A 16,841-nucleotide genomic window follows, 5' to 3' on the forward strand; every position below is an offset into this window, starting at 1 on the left:
ATGTATTTGAATGAAACTATTATTTATAATGTAGAGGCTTTGTACTTTACGCGCGTTCGTATATCGACAGAAATATCCTCTTCACATGAGCAAAAATGTGCTTGGCATACAAATTGGACCAGTTATACCACGGACTATTTAAATTGACCAGTGTAACCTTTTATATTTTTGGTTGACTGTATTTTATTTTGATAATGAACAGACTGCGATGTCAAGTTTGATTTGCGAATATGTGGTGTGTGTGTGTGTCTGTGTGAGTGTGCCAGGCGCCGGCACGATTGAACAGCTGAAACATAAAATACATCATTTTTGATCATACAGATAAGAGTAAGACATAATTCGAAAGCACAAAGTGTTTATATGCATGTTTAATTAAAACTGTTACATATTTAAGTCAGATATTTTTCGCATATTTATACCCATACTATGATTGAATTTTATTTTTATGAAAACAAATTTTGTTATTTTTAATGTATCTTAGATATTTATTTTCCTAAAATCATCCTAGCAACCCATTTTTGACCCAGAGTTTGAAGCTGTGCCCTAGTTAGGTTAATGCAGAAACTTGTGAACAATGCTCTCTTATAGGCATGGGCCGGTATGAGATTTTGACGGTATGATAACCTTAAGCAAAAATATCACGGTTTCACGGTGTCACGGTATTGTCGTTACAGCACTAAAATGTGTTATTTTTAAATGACTGGGTAAAAAAAAAAAACTTTTTCAATTTGAAGCAAAAACAGAATGTTCTGACTAGCTTTGTGAAATTATACTACATGCCTGAACAAAACAAACAGCAGAAGCTCTGAATGAGACGCAGAGTCACTCTCTGACATAGTTTTGAAAAATTCATTAAATATATGATAGGGTTAAAACAATAGATGTACAGTTCAAAATGAGCTGCCAACTGTCAGTGGTTGAACTACACCAGTGGTTACGACACCTGCGTGAACTTCATACACAAGGGTGTAACTTTGGTTTGAGAAGTGGGGGGGAGGGCACAAAATGGGGGAAAAGGTTTTCGATTTGAATCCCATTTCCTGCATGTACATACATTTAGGGACTATGGTGATACAAAATCCAGTAAAATGTTCACCATTAATGTTTTGAATAATGTTTAAATAATGTGAGACTCAATTTTTCATCGCAGACTGTGCCGCAACCACAATACCTGCTCATTAAAACTTTCAGTGAGCTATTTTTAGAGTGTGCACACGACGTTCCTGGACGTGGACGTGTACGTCTGTGTTCTGCTCGGTCCTGCTCCTCCGTGGCGATGACGGCGTGCGGTTAAAAAAATCATAACAAACGAATTTGAAAGTGGGGAGACACAAACGTGATTTTGAAAAGTGGTGGGGACATGTCCCCCCTGTCCCCAGTGGAAATTACGCCCCTGTTCATACATAACAATCACTTTGAGATCTTCTGATCAAAAGTCATTTAAAAAATGTCTCAGAAACGTGAAGTTTGTTCTGAGTAAAGATCCTGAGCTTTTATTTGAAGATGCCACTTGGTTTGATATTTAGGTGTAGCTTCACGTTCTGTCCTTTCTTGTCTACAGGTATATGAAGTACCTCTATCCATATGAATGTGAAAAGCGGGGACTGAGCTCTCCCGGTGAGCTTCAGGCAGCTATCGACAGCAACCGTCGTGAAGGGCGGAGACAGAGTTATGGCTCCACCCTCTTCAGCTACTCCCCCATGGGAACCCCCACACTGCTGGCTTCCCCCAAACTCCAGATGCCCCACATTAGCATGCCCACTCCTAACGGTGGGCACATGACTCAGACCACTGTTATCAAGAAAGGTTTGTGTTTGTATTTCCCTTTGTCACAACCTATTTCTGGAACTACTTAAAAAAATCAATGTTAAAATACTTAAATATTAATACACAGCTGAACATACAACATTTTACCTCCTTTGCGCAATAATTCTTTGCTGTATCGATAAAATAAAATAGACTACAATGAGAAATAGATAAAATAATAAAAATGAAAATGTAATTATGTATAAGCATTCTATTGATGGTTGATTTTTGAAAAGAAAGCGAAAGAAAAGTGTTATTCCTTATCAGGAAATTGAATGTTATTTCAGATCATGTTAATTACAACCTAGATCCTCCAAAGAAGAAGTTATCTCTCTTACACAATAACACTGCCACATCTTACTCACGCTTATTCCACGCAGTGGCCTGAATGGTCATCAGAGCAGACAGGAAACAGCTTGCAAGACTTCCTCTTGCCCACTCTGCCAGTTTCCGCATCACAGCAGCAGGAGCAATGAAACACAAAGAGACATGGGCTGCTTCATGATTCAGTAATGTGCCCATATGGAAAAAGACAAGTCACGCAACTTTAAGGATCAAAGAGCCTTACGAATCTGACAGTATTTATAGTGTTTACGAAGCAGCTTTAAATAGATGTCATGACTTGTGTTTCATACTCATACTTCCCTGTGAGGATGTTGTTGCAGCATATTGCTAAACCTAAATTTGTTGAATAAAATGCTGCATTCAGATTATTGAATAACTTCCTTTTCATTTGCAAAACCATTTTACAATATAAAATTTTGATTTTAAAATGTTGATTTTAAGTGAATCAGGTCCACAGTATTAAAACTAATGTCAGATAAGTAAAATAAAATATAAAAAAAGAAAAAAATACACTAACCGTTCAAAATGTTCAACAATTTGGGGTGAGTGAGATTTTTTTTTTTTTTAAGAAATAAATGTTTTTATTCAGGAAGGATGCGTTAAATTGATCAAAAGTGATAGTAAGGACATTTATAATGGTACAAAATATTTCTATTTTAAATGAATGCTGTTCTTTTGAACTTTCTAGTCATCAAAAATTATTACTCATCATTTATAATAATAAGAAATGTTTCTTGAACAGCAGTTCAGCATTTTAGAATGGTTGCTGAAGGATCATGTGATACTGACTGAAGACTAGAGTAATGACTGCTGAAAATTCAGTTTTGCCATCACAGGATTAAATGACATTTTACAATGTATTAAAATCAAACAGTTCTTTTTTGTATTATAATAATATTTCATAATATTTCAGTTTTTATTCAAAAATATGAAGAAAAAAAATTTAAATTAATCAACTCATAACAATGAGTAAGTCATAATTTTAAAGATTGTGTTACATTCATTTGTGATAAAGGGCTTCTGTTTTCATGTTATGCTGTTTTGCTTTACTGTTTGTAAGTGTTCTGTGTTGCAAAATTAAGCATAAACTATGGGTAAATTGTCCACTACTTAAAATAGTAGGAAATTGTTTAAAGTTGACAGTTTTTCCAAGATTTGGGATGTTAGATGGTCCAATATTTTTGTTTTGTTGTTAAAGTGTTCTGTCACCTAAAAAAAGTTACTGTAGTACTGCCTTACACACAGACTTCATGATGCTTTCTTGCTCCACAGAGGACTCCATGCTGTCCAGCTGCCTGACTAACAGGGTTGGCATCCCTGTGTCTTTGGCCAGCCACCACAGTGCAGCTCAGGCGGCTGCGGCTCAGGCTGCAGCTGCAGCAGCTGTGCAGGCGGCCGCATTGGAGCAGCTCCGGGAGAAGCTGGAGTCTGGAGAGCCACCGGAGAAGAAAGTGATGTTGATGGCAGAGGAGCAGCAGAGAATAATGCAACATGCATTACAGCAGAATCTCTTCGCCATGGCAACCCAGCTACCCATGAACATCAAACTGAACAATAGAGGTGGGTGCAAGGAATGCAAAGATGGTTCTCATATATGTTTGTTCGGTATATGCTTTCACAAAAATCTCTTTATTGTAATTTACTCTTTTTTTTTTTACTTTTTAAGGCTCAAACATAAAGAGAAAGTTCACCCAAAAATGAAAATTCATTTACTCACCCTCAAGTTGTTCCAAACCTGTTTGAATTTCTTTCTTTCTTCTTTTAAACATAAAATATATTTTTAAGAATGTGGGTAACCAAACAGTTTCTGGTCCCCATTGACTTCCCCATAGTATATTTTTCCATAACAGCAACTTGAAAGATGAATGAATTGGCAGCAGTTTGTAGACTTGTGTGTATATATAATATAAATGGCAGTAAAGTAAAGTGTTTCTCAAGAATGAACTATAAAGTCAGTAGTGCGATGAGAGAAGGCATTGTGTATCAGATAATGTAGATTCGGGTAGAGAAGTTTATCACAAATACTAGCCAACGGCAGCTCGTTTGACTGCCATACAAAGCATGACAAAACATTAGCCTTCCCATTTTTCCCTTATCAAACTGAAGGAATTTATGAAAAACATTTTAGTAAGGAAAAAATTATTTAATTTAATTTTATTTCAGTATATTATGATCAGTGTCATCTGTGAGAGAATAACTGTCAAAACAATACTGAAAGAATTTAGGACAAACATTTTATTTCTGAATATGAGTTATGAATAATTGTTTATGAATGATGAATATTCTTGTTATTTTATAAAACTATAACAAGTTGCTTTTGTGACAGAGAATGGTTAAGAGTTCATGAGACATTCTGAAAAAAATAAAACATAATTAAGTGTAAATGAATGGTGAAACTGATGAAGAAATGTGATTTCTATCGAGCCGTTTGTCTAATTTGAATGATTTCAGTGCACCTTCATTCAGGCTGGTCATGAGCAATGTTTTGTTGTCTTCTGCATGACTGTTACTCTTATACCACCCATAAAAAAGAGACTCTTTATATGGTGGGACAATGTAGCATAATTCTATAATGCTGGGCAGGACTTTCACACAGAAACACTCTGCAATTTAAAGATTATACTAAATGTTATTTTGTGTTAACCTGCAAATAGATATCCAAAGTAATGAAAGAGTGAAAACCGAAAGTGCCGACAGTCGCTGACTTCTTGGAAATATGACTGACTTCTTGGAAATATGAAAAAACAAAAAAATGTATCTAATGGTCTCCAACTTAATGTATTTCTGTTGAATACATTGTGTGTAACAAATTGGGCCTGGGCGCCAGGAGGTCGATGGAGCTTATTGTCTTTCGTGCCCAAGAGAAAGGCCCTCCTCCTTAGCTAGATACAGTGCTTGTGCCTGATGTGCGAGAGACCGTAATTACTAGAAGATGGCTCATAAGCTTGCTGGGAACATTTCAGGAGATCAAGTTGAAGTGGCATCGGATTTATCATTTCTACTGAAGGTTTGTTCCCTGTAAAGTTGTAGAGCCCTAGAACATAGAGCTTTGAAGGTTTTTTCTAGGAGGATGATTTAATGCTTTAGTTTAGCGTAATTAATTATATAAGAAATCGTAAAAAAAAAAAAATATGAATTTACTTGCTTTGTTCTTCATACTCTTTGCTTTATGTTAAAAACCTAAAATAAAATATATAAACAAAAATGTATTTAATCACGTCCTTGCCAAGTCACACCGAGTAGTAGCACAGAATGAGAAAGGGGCAGTTTGCACAGGATGCATTTTTGTGTGTAAAAAGAGACAGAGCAGAAATGAATAGAAGTGAATGAAGGGAATTGCCAGTGACAGGCTTCTGTTCAAAAGCATGAAAATGCCTATGATTTGCTTGAATGATTATGATTTAGTCGCCTTCCACAATCCTATCATGTCTGAAATTATCCTAGATTCGGAAGATATTCTCCGGAAATTTTAGATATATGTGATTCATTTGATTTACGAGAATTTCACGCAAATTAACTCTCTTCATATCCTTTCAAAATCTTAGTGTTTCTTTAGTCAGCATCTTCACATTTTTCATGTGGATTTTAACAAAATTCAGATACTTAATCAATATACAGACATCAGGTATTTCGGGTACTGCATCCTCCGGTTTTGTGCAAATGAAAAAAAGTCACCAAAATATAGGGACGGCTTGCGCAAGGGGGTGTTGATCACATACAAAACATAGTTGAACTTGTTTTTGTTTTTTTGATTATGTTATTATTTATATTACTATTGACTGTGATATAATTATTGCATGAAATTATCTATAATCATAATATTTATTGCATAAGAATATTTTTAATTGCACTTAAATGTTTTTAATAAATATATACAAACTGATTCAGTGACTGAACCGCTGGTGTTGTGTTATGTAGTGGTGTTTTGGGTGTTCATAAGCTTTAAATATGTGTCTTCTGACTCCAGGGGTCCTGTTTGCCCGTAAGCCAGCCATAGGTTTCATGCCAGGCAGCCAGCGAGTCCATCACCAACACAGCTCACAGGGAAAGAGCAGCAGCCCAGGGCTCAGCACCCAGATGCAGCCGTCCTCCTCTTCCTCCTCCTCACACGGACCAGCCACCTCCCCTTGAGCTTCTCCCTGGCCCACAACACCTCACTCAACTCCCCCCCCGACATCAGATAAGGCAGGGTCTTTAGGTCATTCTGTTGGACCGGTTTTTTCTGTCTCCTTCAATGGTACAATGTACAATGTACACTTTTTCCCGTTTTTCTAACCCTCCCCCTGCAATCAGGACAGGAGCGTCCGTCATCAAAAAAAACTTCCATTAAAAAAAAAGGCTGAGCACCAACAGCTGATTTGAAGTGTGCTACATTTACATATGCAGCAAGTTGCAGCTTGTAATTTTGTTCTTATGAGGATGCATTATTCAGTGTGGAGCTTACTGCGCGACAATGACATGAACATCATGTTGCATCAAAGCAAGATTCTTCACTTTCCTACACAGATCCTGACGGTTTGGCATCTTTATCTTTACTTGTTGCGTTCTTGAATCAAACAACAAGAGCTACTATCAGCTAGAACCAAAGAGAACGAGAGCAAGTGGTTTATTTGATAATGCTACAATAATTAATGCAGAGTTTTATCACCACCATCACACATCTGATGCCACTGTAAATTCTCAGAAAGTTGAAATGAAAATGAATGAATTGTCAAGCTGGAATTTTAATATCTTGATTTTAAGCAAAGCACATCCCATTTAACTTGGGCATCAAATAGTCAGGGAGAAACAGTTATTTACTGTATTACTGCTTAAATATATGTTTGTAAAGAAAATATATCATTATATCCATCGAAGCAGTCATCTACATAATCTTTAAAGGACTGGGAGAATCATAATTCTTGCCAAATGTGCAAGATTGGTCATGTATAGCTTGATATTGAGGAAAGCTGACAGGATTATGTCTACTATATTCTCTTCTCATGAGAAGGTTTTGGCCCGCGGCCGGGGCGAAATATATTCCATTGATTAGTGAGTTATTTTGGTAACACTTGTCGACAGTGTTCAATGATTTTCCACCACCTCAGCTCGTGTTTTATAGCAAAGAGATTTAAGTGTTCATTAAATGGTTTAGTAGACGGAAAAATGGGTCACACTGGTTAATACAGGTTTCAGAAGTCGAGGGTCAAATGATATTGTGACGTGTGACTGTGAGCTGGACGTTGATCATAAAAAAATGTATTTCAGCCAGAAAAGAGAGGCTCTTGAGAAGAAGATTATGTGCCGTGAACAGGCTGAATGTGGCTCATCTTAGGCATCAGTTCATGAGGTGAGATCTCTTGTGAATAGAATCCAATTTTCATCAAGTTTTCAACAATGCACTTGCATTTGAGAGGTCACCTCTCGTCCTTTATTCCATTCTCCTTTATTTAATTTGTTTTGCTCACACTCTTGTTTATTTCTTTTTCTTCTCTTTTCTGTCGGTAAGGAAATGGGAGGATATTATTGTGTCATTTTTTTTTAGAATTCAGTAGACTATTTCAAGTTGTATTTATTATTACTTCTATTCTCTTCCTTTCATGTTGAAACTTGGGCTGTTTCAGTGCTTTCAGCAACATCGCTTTTTATGTTGTTGTTGTTTTTTTAAGAAAAAAAAGTCACATTATAGCCCAATACCTCACAAATCCTGCAAACCTGTACACAGATAATAGATTATAAAAACAAGATATACCTCATTTATTTCATTTCTATTATTTTTATTGTGAAGCCACTTGAAAATGTTTTTTTCAACAAATCACTGGATTTTTTTCTATTGTGTATTGTTTTACCAAAGAAGGGAATATATAATGAACACACATCTACCTCATTTGTTATAGACTGTGCCAACAACATAATCACAGCAGCCAGTTTTTAATCATAGCCTTTCTGGTCCAAATTCACTTTTGCCTGCGTGATTTGTGCTGCAGAACCAGAGGCTGGACCACACAGGGCTCGACACAGCGTCATTTCCTTTGCTTGTTCATTTTTGTGAGTGGCATTGTTTTGTTTTTTTATGCGCGGGGGAAAATAAAATACCAGAAGGATACTATTTTAGGAATACAGCTGTTCAGATTGATTCAATATTGATCTGATCCAGGTTCTTCATTACAGTATCAGTAGATGTTTGAATCAGATCTAAAAGACATGTAATGAAACATATCTTACGTTACGCTGCAACCTTTGGCGTTTAGTTTAATGAAGTGTTTTAGCTTTACGGTTTGCAGCAGTTCCATTGATGTCAGATGTCATTTCTGTTCACAACATACTGTGGCTTTCAGAAAATATGTAACCTACTCTAAATCAAAACTAACTAATAGAAAATCCATTGTTTTGTTTTATACTCTCTTTAATGGGATTTGAATGTGGAGACGTGCTCAGAACGGGACTTATTTTTAAAAATACCAAAGATGTGACAGTATTGTTGGATTTATAATTTCAGCCCGATACTGTCATTCTTAACTTTTAATCTCAAGCAGCAGAAAAATGTTTTCATTTGATCCTGCTGTGGCAAAACTTGATTTTAAGCACTTGGATCAAAATGTTATCCAACAAAAAACAAAAAAAAGGCCAAGCTGTATATTTAGTTAGTCTCAGTGCACGGATGGCAATCTAAGAATGTAATAACAGTTTCCAGGGTTTTAGCACAACTAACAATTAATGAAACAAGTAAACCTGACCGTCATTTTGTTGTTGTATAGGAGCAAGGATTAATGGAAATATATAGTCTATATTTATGTGGAATTACAGAGGGCACAATCAATGCACAATTGTCTTGATTCCTGTTGTTCAGTGTAATTTACCTCTTGATCAGCGTATGAAGAGACTTTGCTCTTATTTTTTTCACAGCAGTGGCACAGTCTGTTCTCTCTTCTGCTCATGTCACTAGACTGCAGAGATTTCTAGAGCAAATCCTGGACGAACTCTGGGGTGCTTGTTGACTGTAAAGCAAAAAACCACGAATCAGAGTGATTCCATAACCAAGGTTTTTACGAAATCACATTCACAGGCTTAGTGCTGATGACAATGTTGGAACATTTGTTCATAAAAAGACTATCATTTTAATAATGGTTAAGGAAAAAAAAAAAAGATTCACTCATGTGCTTAAAGAATAACATGTTGTTTACCTTGTTTAGCTATGTCAACGATGCTTTGCTGGTAGATTTTAGATCCTAGTATACGCTGTGTATGAAGCTTATTTTCCTTTTATTCACTTTGGATAAATCCAGTGCATTATGGGAAAGCTGGATTGTGGTGCTCAGGGGTTAAAAAAAGAAGAAAAAAAAACTGGTGAAAGATTTTTTGTTTGTTTGTTTTGTTTGTTTGTTTTGCCATTGACTTGTAGCATAATTAGAAATAAAAGTACTGCTTTCCACTTTAATGTCCAGGTGAGTTTTCTTTTGGTTTTAAATGTTTGTTAAACTGCTGTAACAAAAGTATCATTGGACAAAAGTTTAATGCTGATTTAATATGTAATATTGCTTATGAAAGGTTTTGGAGAGAAAGAAATGGCCAAACATAAAATACAGGAGGAACCACTGGCTGCAGCATAAACTATTTTACATCTACACTAACAGATGTCTGGGGTGAGTAAGTTTTTTTATTTTTTTTTATGTTTTCAAAAAAATTCTCTTATACTCACCAAGGCTGTATTTATTTAATCAAAAATAATTCTGTAATAAAATAATAATATTTTGAAACATTATTACAATGTTTACTATTTTACTATTGTTTACTATTTTAATATTTGTGACCCTGGACCAAAACCAGTCTTAAGTGTCAATTTTTCAAAATTGAGATTTGTACATCATCTGAAAGCTGAATAAATAAGCTTTCCCTTGATCTATGGTTTGTTAGGATAGGACAATATTTGGCCGAGATACAACTATTAGAAAATCTGGAATCTGAGGGTGCAAAAAAATCTAAATATTGAGAAAATCGTCCTTTAATTTTGTCCAAATGAAGTGCTTAGCAATGCATATTACTAATCAAAAATTAAGTTTTAATATATTTACGGTAGGAAATTTACAAAATATCTTCATGGAACATGATCTTTACTTAATACCCTAATGATTTTTGGCATTAAAAAAAATCGATAATTTTGATTTCTGATTTGATTTCTGGGTGATTACAACCCATACATTGTATGGGTCTCATACGATAACATTGTATGAGACCCATACAATGTTTTTTTGGCTATTGCTACAAATATACCCCAGCGACTTAAGACTGGTTTTGTGGTCCAGGGTCACGTATATTTTAAAATATAATTTATTCCTGTGATGGCAAAGCTGAATTTTCAGCATCATTACTCCAGTCTTCAGTGTCACATGATCCTTCAGAAATCATTCTGATATGCTGATTTGCTGCTCAAGAAACATTTCCGATTATTATCAATGCTGAAAGCAGTAGCATTACTTAATAGTTTTGTGGAAACTGATACTTTTATTTAAAAAAGCAACAAAAAAAAACAGCATTTATTTGAAATAGAAAACTTCCGTCTTAACTTTACGCCTTGCTCAATTGAATACAGTACATCTGTGCTGTGCAAATGTTTGAATGGTGATATGTTTTTCAGTAGTTTGTGTATTTCCTGGGAATCAAACCCATGACCCTGGTGTTGCTCGCTCTACACACTACAAGTTGAGGTACAGGAACCAAGTTTCTAGACAAGTGATGACAATAAATTCTCTCTAAATCTGTTTGTATACACCAAGCGAATGATTTGACAGGAATCCAACAAAATTCACACTTTAATCCAGAGTTGAGCCTTACAAAAATTAAAGAAGATTGGAATCCCGATGATAGGTCACTTAATTAAGGATCGTGTTAAAAAGCTGTCCACTCAAAAGGCAAATTAAGCGACAAGTGTTCAATAAACGACAAGATGTATACAACAACAAGACCGTCAACACCGAACAACAGTCTCATTATGTTCATATTAAAACACGATAATGAGATGTGTGTGGAAAGAGCAGATGGTCCAGAATTTAAACACAGTTTAGTATTATAGAGCAAATATCAGCAATTCGATTCCACAGTAACCACAAAGACAAAATGGAAAAGGACAGAGACAGATAAAGTTGACTCGACTGGACAAAGGTCAAAATCCCGCACTGCAAACGCAGGCAATTAAACTAATGATGCCAGGGGTGTGTGCAGCAGTAAGCAGCTAAAATGGAGTAAAGATCGCTTCATTAAGACCCAAGAACCTGATGTAATTAGGAGTAGGCCAAGATTAGTGTCTGTCAATGGTTTTGCTTGGGATTTGCGGGTAATAGAGTTATCATTGAGACTCAAGGAGTGTTACATTACACTTCGGAATAAACAAAAACAAATTAGCAGCGTCGTCCAATAATGGGTTATCTTGTCAGAGCCTGACAGAAATCCATGCCCTATAACACAGTGTTAATTTTATGCATCACTGACAAGCACCTTCACAATCAATGGAGGTACTATAAAGTCAGGGAGACCATCAATTCAAGTTCAGGACAGGTAGACAAGGAGTTTTGTGAGGCCAGTGTGTATTGGACCCAAAGGTATTGTTTGTTGAAATCCTATTTTGAACTTTAAAAACTTTTCTGACCTATTAAATGCCTCAATAAATATAATAATTACAGCATCAGTATGAAATACATAATACGGGAGTGAATACACTTATGAAGTAATACTTTGTCTTGTTATACTTAAAGTTTCAGATTCCACAACAAAGATAGATCAATATATTTATATATAGAATATATGTATTTAATTTCGATAGGCCACATGGTTTATGAAACAAAAATATATGGGAATATACTGGAAAATATAATGCAATATCACAATATATATTTCCCACATAACTACATACATTGCACATGTTCCCAAATTTGAATATATACAGGTGCATCTCAATAAATTAGAATGTCGTGGAAAAGTTCATTTATTTCAGTAATTCAACTCAAATTGTGAAACTCGTGTATTAAATAAATTCAGTGCACACAGACTGAAGTAGTTTAAGTCTTTGGTTCTTTTAATTGTGATGATTTTGGCTCACATTTAACAAAAACCCACCAACTCACTATCTCAACAAATTAGAATACTCCATAAGACCAATAAAAAAAAATTTTTTAGTGAATTGTTGGCCTTCTGAAAAGTATGTTCATTTACTGTACATGTACTCAATAACTTGGTAGGGTCTCCTTCTGCTTTAATTACTGCCTCAATTCGGCGTAGCATGGAGGTGATCAGTTTGTGGCACTATATATATATATATATATATATATATATATATATAGGGTGTGATTTGTGAAAAAAGCAGATGCTTTTGAAAACTTTTTTCTCTCTCCATAGGTGGACGGTAAGGGTAAGGCTGTAGCCTAAGTAACCTAATGTTAGTGTAATCTGTTAATAACGAACATCATAAACCCGTCTTTTTAGGCAAGTAGGCCTACCATAATGGGTGTCATGTCATGAAATGTTTTTAATATGACGGGAACTGTATTTAACGTGATCACAATCTATTAAAAACATTGTAAGTTAGGCCTATTAATTGTAATGATTTCATTTCCACGGTTATTCAAGCAGCGAATAAATGATAGAGAAAGCGAGCAAAGAACACAGTATCAACGGAGCTTTTTGAAACTCCGAATCAGTTAAACCATTGAGTCGCAAAATGATTCACTGTTTCGAAGCGCTCCAATCGGATCGCGTATCGCAAATCATTTGATTCGGGACTTCAAAGCGCGTATCGCGAATCATCTGAGTAAGATCGGGACCTCGAAGCGAGATCGCGGGATGGTTTTATCCCCACCGGAGATAAAAATAATTCAGCAGAGGCAGGGATGCATAAACCAGAGGGGGGGAAATCCCCCCAATCTCAGGTGCTAAGTCCCTTAACTCTTCCAACCCAAACAATGCCCCTAATATATATATATATTAGTAGCCTACATATATTCATACATTCAAATATTTTTCAATATATGGAAAGTGGCAATTCCTTATGAATATTAACACAATATATTATTCTGTATATTTTCAATATGCATTATAAAGAATTAAATATATTGATTGTTGATATATAAAGAAATATATTTTCTTCGCTTAAGGGTCTGATTTAAAATGGTCATGTGTCAGATCAGGGTCAGATTACCCTGCCTGGGTTCACATGAGAACATCTAATCCGACTGCATATCACTTGTACTCTAATTTAATTTTAGTGCCTGAACTTCTGCTACAGCAAGAGAACAACCTCAGTTAATAAGTTTAATTATAGATATGATTCATCATTCATGGACAGCACAGTGAAATCAAGATGTTTATTAGTAGGTGTACTGGATCATGATGTGCATCAAGTCTTATTAATACAAATAGAAAAATCAGCCACCTAATTCAAATGAAGCCACATCATTACGTTTCGAGTTGTTTTCTCTGATTTTACACTATCATTCACTGGCTGATATTGATAAAGAAACAACAAAGATGCTGTTTTGATCCTCTGCTGTCCTGGCGACCATTGATTAAGCAATGAACTTTGACCTCAGGAGCAGGATTCCACACTAGAATCACCTCATGGCTGTCAGAGCTGATTAGCTCAGCTGATCTAAGAGCACAGGCTTTGTGCTGTCAATACCAATTAGCAACCACAGCATATTCCAGTGATGGTATCATGTTCTGAATACTGATTAATTAGCTTACAAATTTATGATTTCAGAGTAGAAAAAACTTTATGTAAATCTTTTTTCTTTGAGCAAGTCAAGTACTTTTTTATGTTAATGCAGAACAAGAGTGTAGTATCTGTTTGTCATTATTATGTATTGTAAACTGATACTGTAACACATTTACTGCCATCATTATTATCAGAGACATTACTTTTGACTTTTTTTATCTGTATGAATAAACTGGTAATGGTAAATATAAATAACTTCTATATAGAATTTATATCATGTAAAACATCCATTGATGATCTCAAAACATTTGAAAGATTTGTTTCTATATGTCACATATTACCTGTTCTGTTTTGGACTTTATGTTGAAGTTTTGGTTCCTTAGTTTCATTTCCTCCCTTAGATGTATAGTCCGTTTCATTTTTATTTTTATTATTTTTTTTGTACTTTGTTAGGTCTTGATTGTTGTCTTCAGTATTTAGCTGGTGTTCTTGGTTCTGGTCTTTGCTTTCTTTCTGGTTTTGTTCAGTTTTTGGATTTTTCTTTATGAAAAGTCGTTTATTTTGGATTTTCCACCTTCTTCACAGTGAAGTCCATGACGATATGTCAGAGATCGTGTCTGCTGCATTCAAATGAGATGACTGCTCTCTCTCATCCAGCTGTAAATGCTAATGTAATTAGGTGCTCCTGAATTTCTTTTCTGTGCTCCTAATTTATTTTTATTTTTTTTACAAATTAGCAGCACAAGTGCTCCTAAAAATAAAAGTAAGCGTAGAGCCCTGTTTAGTGAGTGTGGTGGTGCTTATGAGGTGCTGCTCTGGGACGGGTGAGTATGCGGCTGGCAGGGAAAAATCACAGTATACTCACTACAAAAAACTAGACTACTCCACTGGCCTGAATAAATGAACAACCAACTGCAAATATCAGTTTCTATAAATGTGATATGTGTCATCCTTGTGCACCAGACCAGTTTTATCAAGGATCGCTCAGAATGTTTTCATTTGTTTTTACATATCAGTGGCATTGTACCTTATAGACAAAAACCTTAAGTCAACGTGATATTTTGTATCAACATTTCACTGATCCTGGATCAAATGGCTTTTATTTTGCCAGGACTGCCGGAGGGAGTGGTAAAATGAAGTTAGCAATGACATTTATTGGGCTACTCAAAGGCTTAAAGGGAGTGTCACTTCAAAAGCAACCTGAGAAGAATGATCCATTCTGTACAATATACTAAATGCTTCTGCCTTCAAGGTGGTATGGAAATTACTATCAGAATATAAGTTTTAAAAAATACAATAAAAAAAATAATAAAACACATTTCCACATCTGTTTATTTTCTAATACATTTCCAGTTCCGTTTCTGATTTGGTTTTTGCAAGTGAACAACAAACATAAGATTTGCCATTACACTTGTTCTTTCTATTAGTGTAAAACGATGTTTTTCTTACTCTGAGAGACCTTTTCAACTAGGAAGAACACTGATGGGATGTCCATCTATTTGTTGGCTGACATGGTGAGAATGAAAGAATGAAAGTTGTTGGGGGAAGGGTCCTGCATTTCTCTTATTAAGTAGGGGTTCATCGGGCACTAATGCATTGTGATATGATTATTTTCCTCAGGCAGTTATCTAGGTCATGGTCCATGACCAGCCTTATAAAATGGGCCATGTGATGGTCAGGGAGGTACTTTAAAAGCCATCAGAAATATTCAATGTGAAAGGAAATGGTTGTTTTGCCACAAACCCACTGGTTGCCATAGGGATTAAAGCTATGGAGACTGGATTTGTAGTCAATACGCAAATTATGTATTGATTACCATAGCTCCACTGATGATGGTCTATGGTGGATTTTACTGACCAAACATCAACTCAACCAAATGCTTTCTGACAGCTGTATTCGTCCTTATCGGATAAAATTATAGCATATATGACCATTTTAAAGTTCTGCATTTCCTGGTTTATTAATTCTGTAAGTTCAAATTTGTACTTTTCTTATATAAATATGTACATACATACATAAAGAAATAGTGCTTTATGGCAGCGTTGATATTTTCAGTTTCAGTTTTTGTTGGCATTATCAGAGCACTACCACAGCTCAACAACAGACTTTTCATGGCTTATTGAGAAAGTCAGTGGCTGTTTAGAGTAGACCAAACATTATCCTGAAGCAAAGAGGAAAAACCTGTCGATGTTGTCAATGTGGATATATGTATGCATAGCTCTGCTTTCCATTTTGCGTCATCGGGATTGTCACGCATCACATCAGGAGCCAATGACTATCACGTTGTTTCTGGGTGCCAAATCAACAGAGATAAATCACTGAATAGGCTAACAGGCAACGTCTTTTTTTTTTGTCCGTCTGCTTGTTGTGAGACTAGGTGTTCGAATCCTGCCAAGCCAGTGCTGCACCTGCCTTTGTGAAGATAATATGAAACATTTAGAATGCAAATTCACCAAAACACACAAAGCAGAGCCAAAGCTATGCAGCACAATGATGAATGTGCTGCCACTAACATGCTGACATCCCAACAAACACAGCTGGCCCACACTAGTCTTTTGCTTATTTTTCTGTTTTGCCTTACAAATGGAGTCCTGTGCAATATTACTGCCTCATTACTGCATTACAAAAGAGCCATTTTAATGGTGGTTTTATTGTCAGTCCGTTTAGGTTTCCACTCCAGCAGCTGACGTCAATACAATGCTTAATATCACTTAGCATTTTATAAAACAGTTTATACTCACCATTATAAAACAGATAGTTCTGGTTCTATGTCATGACTTCCGCTCATGGCGCGGAACACCTGTTCATCAAATCCCTGTGCAGCTCTGATAGCAGATCATTATTTTTACTGCATTGCATTTTGTCAAGGACTATATCTTCTAGCTCAATAAGTATCCTTCTGAAGCAGGGGTATTGCTTGGGTTGGAAGAGTTAAGGGACTTGGCACCTGAGAAAAGAGAAAAACAATGTATTAATAGCCAGGGGTGTAAACTTTTGAACAGAATGA

The 16,841-nt window shown here is 35.7% G+C and overlaps 1 protein-coding gene across 1 annotated transcript in view; it reads left to right on the forward strand.

The window, feature by feature from the left end:
* LOC107708619 (AT-rich interactive domain-containing protein 3A-like) overlaps positions 1–14,523 on the forward strand; it is a 102,912-nt gene extending 88,389 nt beyond the window's left edge. Inside the window, exons 6-8 of the mRNA XM_016512898.1 lie at positions 1,562–1,806; positions 3,424–3,711; positions 14,420–14,523. Coding sequence (XP_016368384.1) covers positions 1,562–1,806; positions 3,424–3,711; positions 14,420–14,523 — 637 coding nt within the window. The remainder of the gene's footprint in view (positions 1–1,561; positions 1,807–3,423; positions 3,712–14,419) is intronic.
* The last annotated feature ends 2,318 nt before the right edge of the window (positions 14,524–16,841 follow it).

Source organism: Sinocyclocheilus rhinocerous, unplaced genomic scaffold (assembly GCF_001515625.1).
Source record: "Sinocyclocheilus rhinocerous isolate Xijiao unplaced genomic scaffold, SAMN03320098_v1.1 scaffold1858, whole genome shotgun sequence".
NCBI classification, from domain to species: domain Eukaryota; kingdom Metazoa; phylum Chordata; class Actinopteri; order Cypriniformes; family Cyprinidae; genus Sinocyclocheilus; species Sinocyclocheilus rhinocerous.